The sequence below is a fragment of the Petaurus breviceps genome, unplaced genomic scaffold (assembly GCF_028583685.1).
Source record: "Petaurus breviceps papuanus isolate PSGF00001 unplaced genomic scaffold, PetGlider_PUasm1.0 91067, whole genome shotgun sequence".
NCBI classification, from domain to species: Eukaryota; Metazoa; Chordata; class Mammalia; order Diprotodontia; family Petauridae; genus Petaurus; species Petaurus breviceps.
Window position 1 is genome coordinate 749,848 of NW_027187407.1, and position 9,379 is coordinate 759,226.

The 9,379-nt window shown below is 37.4% G+C and overlaps 1 protein-coding gene across 3 annotated transcripts in view; it reads right to left on the reverse strand.

The window, feature by feature from the left end:
* Nucleotides 1–9,379, reverse strand: part of GOLGB1 (golgin B1) — an 82,915-nt gene that overhangs the window by 48,487 nt on the left and 25,049 nt on the right. For all 3 annotated transcript variants that reach the window (XM_069079637.1, XM_069079638.1, XM_069079639.1), the window contains exons 7-10: nucleotides 8,171–8,293; nucleotides 6,052–6,165; nucleotides 2,644–3,046; nucleotides 1,296–1,411 (exon numbers count right to left, since the gene is read on the reverse strand). In XM_069079637.1, the coding sequence (XP_068935738.1) occupies nucleotides 1,296–1,411; nucleotides 2,644–3,046; nucleotides 6,052–6,165; nucleotides 8,171–8,293 (756 nt within the window). The remainder of the gene's footprint in view (nucleotides 1–1,295; nucleotides 1,412–2,643; nucleotides 3,047–6,051; nucleotides 6,166–8,170; nucleotides 8,294–9,379) is intronic.

Below are 9,379 nucleotides of genomic sequence, written 5' to 3' on the forward strand. Positions count from 1 at the left end.
ATGTTCCTATTTGCAAATGACATACTGAAAATTTGGAGAATGCAAGGTCCTACTGTGTTTGTTGTTTGTTATTATTTTTAAAGCATTTGGTTATTTTCTGTTGCTTTTTTGGGCAATTATTATCATCTGTGACTTGTTTCATTTACTTGGTATCTTCCCCCACTTTTAGATACCTTGAAAATCACTCCCTCAATGCCCAATTGTGTTGCCACTAAAAAAAGATTTCCATTATGTATAAATGCTCTGGTCTAACTGTTCTACCTGTATCCTCTTCAGTGCCACTTCTCCCTCATTTAACCTATCAAGGGCAGAGATGTTAAAGAGTTTAAATGTGGTAGCTCTACTGACACTGATGAGGAAAATAGAGTTTTATCAACATGTTGACAGATAGGTTTCATCTGTCTGTTGTCTCACTTGCAGTTTCATTTATAAAAGCTCCTGTGATGATAAGGGTTAACACGATCTCATACCAAATTTTCAACAAACTCTGTTTCTCCTTTCAATGATTCTTGGTGCTTTCTTTACAAGGTAATTCTGCTCATAATTTTTCATCACCTTCCTCTACTGGTTTTGTAAATTTGTTTCTATTCTAAACCAAAGATGTCTTTGGCTGCCATATCTTTTCATTTGATTAAAATTTTAAGTGCTTACTGGATGAGGCAATTTCTGGGTTGTTTTGACTTTTGCATCATAGTAACTGCTTCACATTGTTTAAACTTCCATATGAAGTTCATAATAATTTCTTTTGCTTATTCCAGTTCCTATTTTTTATGGCTAATAGCTTGTTTGAATAGATGAGGCTGGAGCTGTTGTGATTGCAAATTATACCTTTTCATCTTTATACTTTCTTCTAATCTGCTATTGACTTTGATCTTTTCTTAGTTAAGCTAATTTAGAAATTAATCCCTCATTGATAACCAGTTATTTCCTGATAAGATACAGTAAATTTCATTTTTTGTGATGTTGTTCAGTGATTAGTTATATCCAGAATCTTCTACTTCCCTTCCTAAAAAAATTTTAATGACATACAGGGTACAACTTCTGCATAAGTTAAAAACATTTAGAACACATATCTTAAACTAGGTTTTGTGGACCTGTTTTTTGAAAAATATTTTGCTAACTATTTCAAATAACTGGGGATGTAACTGGTAAATAAATTTCAATTATCAACATGGTAATCTTTTTATTTATGTTCATCATGAGCATCACTAAGATATATGATCAAATATCCCATGAAACTATATACCACTAGGTACTAAAGATACAAAAGCACTAAGACATTCGAATTTTGTTACCTTGAGAGCCTGGCTAGTCTCATCTGGGCTGGAGGTCTGAGAGGCCATTTCTGATTTCTGTAACACTGGTTCCACCAGAGACTGGTTAATTTCTTTGGATTTTTGCTGGAGTTCATCTAAAAAAAATAAATATATCAAAACTGTATGTCACAGAACTGAATCGTTATGGGGAAACAATCTCCGTTAAAAAAAACTTGTAAAGAATTGCTAGCTTCTACTTAAGCTATGTTAGTGCAACTTCAAGATGTCAGTGACAATATTTCATTTTTAACTCTTTAAATGTTCTCTGAGATGCCTGAATAAAGCTTTTATAGTGAAACATAATCAAATTCAAGATCAAAATATCTTCCTCTTCCTTTCACCCATTTAAAAAATGGTGGCACCTTTTTTTTTGCTTTTTGGAGGGAGGAATGTAGGGCAATTGGGGTTAAGTGACTTGCCCAAGGTCATACAGCTAGTTGTGTGTTAAGTGTCTGAGGCTGGAATTGAATTCAGGTCCTCCTGACTCCAGGGCCAGTGCTCTATTTATTCACTGCACTACCAAGCCGCCCCTAATGTCTTTTGCTTACCTATCAGTTTTACACAGTAAGTCTCACCTCCTTATTCCCACAAAACAGTATCGATTAAAAATATGTTTAAATTCAAAACACATTTGTAATATGCAGTTCTCTGTTCAATGAAACTCCTATTCTTCTCTGGTTCAAATACTTTATAAAAGATGTGCTATGCTCTTTCCTGGAGTTTATGTGTCTTTTTCAACCCCTTTCCAAATATATATCTCTTTATAAAGTTCAGATCTCCAAGGAAACCTTTCTGAGTTATCTTTATATCAGCCAAGGACAACTCAGATTAACTCCAAGACTGACAAAATGCAATTTTGCACCCCAAGCCCTAAACCTAGATAGAAGCTATCCAAATTCTTTACTACACTTTATGAGTATCATACTTAACACAATGTAGTTGTCATTATTGTCTGGTATTATTATAACAACAATAATAAGCAATAAGTTGTAAACATAATTTCTTTTTTTTTTCTTTTTAAGCAATTGGAGTTAAGTAACTTGCTCAAGGTTACACAGCCAGGTGTTTCTGGGTGGGTGCTAAGTGTCTGAGCCCAGATTTGATTCCCCAGGTCATCCAACACTGGGGCCGGTGCTCTTACTCACTGTGCTACCTGGCCGCCCCTAAATATAATTTCTAATAGAAGCAGGAGATAGGAAACTAAGGATTTCTTTTGTAATTTAGGAAGGTCTTCCTTTTAAGCCTACTTTTGATTCAGTGGGTTTAAGCAGTTAATTAGGTGACCAACACTCTGAGAAATGCATTATAAAACCAAGCTGTTGCTGACCTTGTAGCTGTTGAATGGTCTGGGCTGATTGAATTGCCTGCTGACTGATATCCTGAAGAAGCTTTTCATTTTGAATCTTTAAGGCCTCACAAGCAGACTGTAGTTCTTTTTCACTCTTTTGAAGAAACAATATTTGAGAATCTTTCTCTTCTTCTGCTATTTTATGCTTCTGCTCCAAAGTACTACACTGAGATTCTAATTCAGCACGAATTTGGCCTGCCTGTTCTAACTGCTCCAAAAGATGATGCATTTCTTCTTGTAGGCTGTGCAAAGATTGTTTTCCTTCTGCCATTTCAAGCTCCATTTTTTCAATCAGACTCTTGGACTCCTGTCTCTCTGTTTCCAGTACAGTCTTCAACGTATTTTGCTCAGTTTCCAATTGCTGCAACTGTTCAGAGAGAACCTAAGAAAAAAAGAAAGACTCATAACAAAACCTCAAAAAATTTATAAAAGATATTGCACAGTAGGATTGCTTTGATCTAACACAAATTGATGGAGAAAAGAAGCCACAAAAGGTATAATATCAGACAGCAAGGTGGTATGGTAGCTAGAGCACTAGACTTGTAGTCAATAAGATCTGAGTTCAAATCCCACCTTGGATATCTACCAGCTGTGTAACCCTGGGTAAATTACTTAACCTCTCTCATCCATCAGTATCCATCTGAAAAGTACAGATAATAACAGCTGTAGCTCTGACCTCATAAAGATGTTTTAAAGCTCAAGTGAGATAATATATATAAAGTACTATGAAAACCTTAAAGATGTTATAGAAATGTTAGATATTATAAATCTAGGAAGCCAAAGAGGGAAGCTATTTAAAATGAAGAAGACATAAAGTGAAGTAACAGAAATTATCTGAAAGGAATGAAAGTGTACACAGTTTTCCCTTCCACATCTTGGGGGTTAGGGACACATTGCCCCTGCTATCTGGAAAATTCACATAAAATTTTTTGGTCCACCAAAACTGCTCTCTTCAAAGTTACTAATGAGCAAATCCAATGGCCTTTTCTCAGTCCTCATTCTTCTTGACCTCTCTGCAGCCTTTGACACTACTGATCTCTCTCTCCTCTTCTCTCTAGATTTTTGGGACACCATTCTCTCCTGATTCTCCTCCTACCTATCTGACTTCTCCTTCTCTGTCTCCTTTTCTGAATCCTTTTCTAAAACACAACCCCTAGCTGTAGGTATACCTTAGGGGTTCTATCCTGGGTCCTCTTCTCTTCTCCTTCTATACTACTTCACTTGATGAGCTCATCACCTCCTATGGATTTAATTACCATCACGATGTTAATGAACTTCAATTTTTTCCTGCCTCAAACTCTCAGCTAGCCTCCAATCTCGTATCTCTGCCTTTCAGACACCTCAAACTAGATGTACAGTAGACATCTGGAACTCATTTTCTTTCCATCTAAACTCTTCCCCTTCTCTCCTATCCTCTCTATTACTGGAGAATACAACACCATTTCCCCAGGTTCTCAGGCTCACAACCTAGGAGACATCCTGAATACTTCACTATCCTCAACCACCACATCCAAGATATTGCCAAGGCCGGTCAACTCCATCTTTGCAACGTCTCTAGACTATGCCCCTCTTCTCTCCTCTCACACTGTCACCACTTCCAGGGTAGGTTCTTATTACTCAGAGCTGCACTACTGAAATAGCTTGCTGGTGGGACTGCCTGCCTCAATTCTCTCCTTACTGCAATTCATCTTCCATTCAGTCACTAAAGTAATTTTTTCTAAAATCCAGGTACAATTATGTCACACTCCTACGCAACAAACTCCAATGGCTCCTATTGCCTCCAGGAGCAAATACAAAGCGCCCTATGTGGCTGGCATTCAAAGTCTTTTATAACCTAGACCCCTCCTACATTTCTAGTCTTCTTCCATGTTATTCCTATCCAGTGGCACTGCTATCTCTGGTCTCTGACCATTTTCTTTTACACTCCCCCATGCTAGGACACTCTCCCTCTTCTGCCCCACTTTCTGACCCCACTAGCTTTCTTTAAGTGTCAACCAAAATTCCTTCTTTTGCTGGAAGCCCTCCCCCAACCTCTCTTAATTCTGGTGCTTTTCCTCTGTTAATTATTTCCTATTGACCCTGCACATGGCTTACTTTGTATATATTTATTCGCATGTTATCTCCTTCATTAGACTGTAAGCTCCTCGAGGGCAGGGTCTGTCTTTTGTCTCTCTGCGTATCCCTAATAGTTAGCACAGTGCCTGGCACACAGCAGGTACTTAATAAATGACTGCTGATTGAACAGGAATAATCTATAATTCAGTGAACCTTTAAAAAGGGAATAACTCTGACCTCGTTTCTTTTCCTGGCCGTGGATGGTGTCAGAATTATTTTAAGTTGCTTCCCATGAAGTGTGGTGGGAACAGCAGCTCAGGCTATGCCCCACCACAGATACCAGGAAGCCATGAACATATGCCCTGCCCAAGAGAGCCTGATCCTGTATTTGGAGTTGCCTCTTCTGTTTTTGTCTCTCCTGATCCTAGGTGAATGAATAGTGATCCTGCTATGGATGTACATAGGACTGGAGACCACTGTTGTGAATTTAAGAGATTTGTAAATCCTGGTCCCTCACTTTATGCTCGCTATATATTTCAGAAAGAATCCACAGCAATTACTTCAGCATACCTGTAGAGAGTGATCACCACCTAGAGAACGAGGTCAACCTCTGACCTGGTTTGCTGGAAAACATGGACTTTGAGGAAGACAATGAAAAGCAGAAGCAAAATATAAAATACCTAATGTCCTACAAATTGTTCCATGTTCCTATGTTTATGATTCAACTTCCTAGCAGATTGTAAACAGTCATAAGTTATCAATTCTTTAAGTTTTATCAATGTGTGTTGCTATTTTCTGCATCTTTTAGCACTTCATTTGCACATAAGAAATGAAAGCTGTCTCATACCTGAAAAAAAAAAAAACGATTTTTTTGGCCCTCCATGCTACAGAAGTTTGAAATTTTTCTTTTTACTTTGTGGGGTGCTTACAGTATCTTAATGCAAAATCTGGGTTGATATAATACTGTATGTATATTTTATGCATTTCTAAGTTTCTAAACTTTTTCTCTGTCATCTGCTGGCCTTTGCATGTCATCTGTGGCTTCCACAAAACTCCCCAAAATTCTCATTTAATTTGTTATGCTGACCCATGATATAATGAAACCAATGGGGAAAGCAGCAATGTGGAAGGGATAACTGTACACTAAAACTCTACACCCAGTATGGTCCAAAGAAACACCTTCTAAATAAAGAAAGATAAAAAATGCCCCCCTTCTAAAGACTTATAGAAATTAAGAATTTATGTCCACCATCTAAAAATTAGATCCAGCAGGAAAAAAAAGAACATATATCCCACATTAAGTACAGTAAAGTACCTAGTAAAATGAGGTACCTCATTTTTCTGTTCTGCAGCAGATAGCTCCTGCTGGAGTAAGTCTACCACCTGAGAACGCCCTAGTAAGGCCTCCTCCTGTTCCTCTAGTTTCCTGTGCAGAGTCCTTAGGTTCTAGGAAGAAAAAGAATGCATTAGCCTGGAAAGTCCTAGAAAGCCACTATCCTTATTTGCTTACCTTTCATAATGCTGCATGAGTACTTAATACTATCATACTTCCCATTCAGTAGAAGAAATAATTTTCTTCAAAATCCTAACAAAGTAATGGACCTCAACAACTGAACTCTAAGACAGACAAGATCCCAAAACAGGGGGACTTTCCATCATAATTAGAAAGAGAAAGTTTGTGATATTATCATATTTCACCTCAAAATTCTATAAACAACCCAAAAAAGATACATACATCTATGTGTGTATACATACAAATATGTAGTCAGTATCCAATTTACGGACTGCACTCTAAAAGTCTCTAAGTTATTTGCCTGCAACTTTGTAGCAGCAAGCATCCCAAGTGCGTCCTCAGGGTTTGCTGCTCATACAGGTTCTTGGTGGGGGGGTGGGGGCCCTGGACACCGGCTTCCCAGAATACAGATCAAATCACAGAACACTTCTCAAAGTGAGCCCCAAAACAAAGCTACACATCAGGACTTATATAGCCTTCTCCTGGCTCAGAGAATGTAACAACCTTATTGACCCACTGGCCAATCAAAAAGTATCTACTGAAAAACAAGCCTCCCTCCCCAGGCTTCTGGTGCACTTTAGCCTAGGGGCAGGGAAGATCTTCCAAATTTGCATTCCCTTTACAAACTTGGATCACATTTCCTCACATCTCATTTCCATAATGAGATAAGCAGTAATTATATTCCCAAACTAGTCCACAGGAACCTATTTAACACACAGTTTAGTTGTATATGTACAATTAAAAACAGAAAGGAAAAGAACATTTGTAATATTAATAATTAAAACAGAAACAATAAAATAAACATTAAAATTGTTTCTTATCCAATCTTAAATATTAATGACATTGGAAAAAGTAGGTAAAATAAAAACAAAAAGTAACAAAATGTTTTAAAATGTTTAATATTGATGCCTGAGTATGTATCCCATTCCTTCAGTAGCACTGTTCTTCTATCAGCCTGGTAGAAGACAGTTAGGTGAGCATTTATTCACCACTCTCCAAAAGCTAAATTCTTGCCAGACCCTTAGAGGTTCCATCACATCAAAGGGAAACAGAGACTCCTTAATTCTTTTTGCCAATTAATCTCTTTCTCTCATCTTGAATAATGGGTAAGGAGGAGCCAGGAAAATACTATGTATGGGAAAGAAAAAAGAGAAAATGCCATATATGGAAAAAGTCTTAGATCAGGAATCAGGAAACTTGGGTTACAATCTTAGTGCTGTCACTAACTAGCTGTCATCCTAGGCAAGCCATTTCTCTGTACTTCATTCAGCTTCCTCATCTGTAAGAGGAAGGGGGACAGACTAGATGATCGTTAATGCCCTTTCTAACTCTGGCAGTCTGTGGTTCTCTGATTAGGAATAAATGAAAAAATGTTCTCTTTCCAGCCTCCAGAAAAAGAAAATTTTCTCACTTCACTCCTTCTCCCTGGTCAGATGGTAGGAATTGTGGTGGACCAAAACAAAGTATAGTTGAAACCTAAACTAGTAGGGGCAAAAGTAGTCTTAAATGAAGGCTGCTAAAGAGGGAAGAGAAATAAACCTTGGGAAGAAGCGTACCTATTATAAGGAAGGAAGAAGAAAAGAGACAGGAAAGAGGAATGAATTTACCTGGTCAGAAAACTGGCGATCAAATTAGTCTGATCTGCAATCAAGCTAATTTCTGAATGTTGGCCTTAATATAAAATACAGCCAACTTGCTAATATTGAGCCCCTGATTAAGGGGTAAAGGAATGGACAATCCAAAGAAAAATATAATCAAAGCAACAGTTGGAATAAGATTACACCCAAGCATATCAGTTAAGGAACACACTAAGACAATGTCAATAGTAAACAAAGATTAATGAGCAATAAGATGAAGAGGGGTGAGGGGATAACCTATCATACCTCATCAAATAATAACTAAAATCAAAACCTTTACATAAACATTTTAGTCACACACCTGCTGCATCTCTGTGTCCATCTCCTTCTGAGTTACTAATTGAAGAAGTTCATCTTCATGAAGACGAATTTGTGATTCAAAGCGCGCATCTTTCTCCTGGACCACCTCCTGCATGGAACTCAACTTAAGACACAACCACAAGTTACATTCCCAATCTTTTATAAAAACAACATGAAATTCCTAATATGCTCAGACATTCAAGAAAAAAGAAAGAAATGGCAAGAAATTAGAATTATCAAGTAGCTATAAAAGAACTACATGGTTTTATTACTTATTATTCCTGTTCTAAATAAGTTGTTTGGGTGCCAAAAATGAGGATGTTTGAATATAATCTCCAAATATGACAAAAGCTCTCTACCAAGGAAGTCAGTCTAAACAAGATTCTGTTTAAAATGAATTTTAAATAAGAATATTAAAAGTCATTAAAAAAATTCTAAGGAGTCTAGAACATTAATTTTTTTTAAGTGCAAATAGGCTAATCTATTAAATCCAAAGCCACTTTAAAACTCCCCTGCTTAAAAACCTAACATTATTTCTTATTGTCTAGAATAACATCCCAACTCCTTAGGCATACATTTAAAACAATATACAATCTGGCTCTAAGCTATCTTTCCAGCCTCACTGTCAGGAGAATGCCCTTGCCAAAGAACTGCACCTGCAGTTTATCCATGAACTCACTAGAAGCTATTTTCCCTATAACCTGCAAGCCTCCAAACCAGGACTCTGACCAAAGCACGAGGGAGAAAGAAAGCTGAGGCTAGGACAAGAAGCCTCTTTATCAGAGTACTTTGGTTGGTATTTTGCAGTTTTCTCATCTGCCTTGCCCTTGCTCCCTCAGCATCCATAGAGCTTCTGTTTATAGACAGTTTGGTCTTCAAATCCTACAAATCTTCTGGCTGCTACCTGCATAAATTCTGTGTCTGCCACCTTGATCTGACCTCTACTATCTGTGTCCTTTTGATTTTTATTTGCTTATCAAATTGGTGCTCTGACCACCTTTCATGCATGCTCTACTTCCATAGTCCTAAATATTTCAACAAATATTTCAACCTAAATATTTCAACTTCAGTCTCTCTGATGTACTAATACAGAAATCTGCCATTCAGTTCAATTCAACAGAAATATAACTCGCTTCTCTGCTTTACAAAATTTGAATACCTACTGTAAGGGTTATGGGATTTAAAGATCTTCCATGCCCCGTTGGACTTG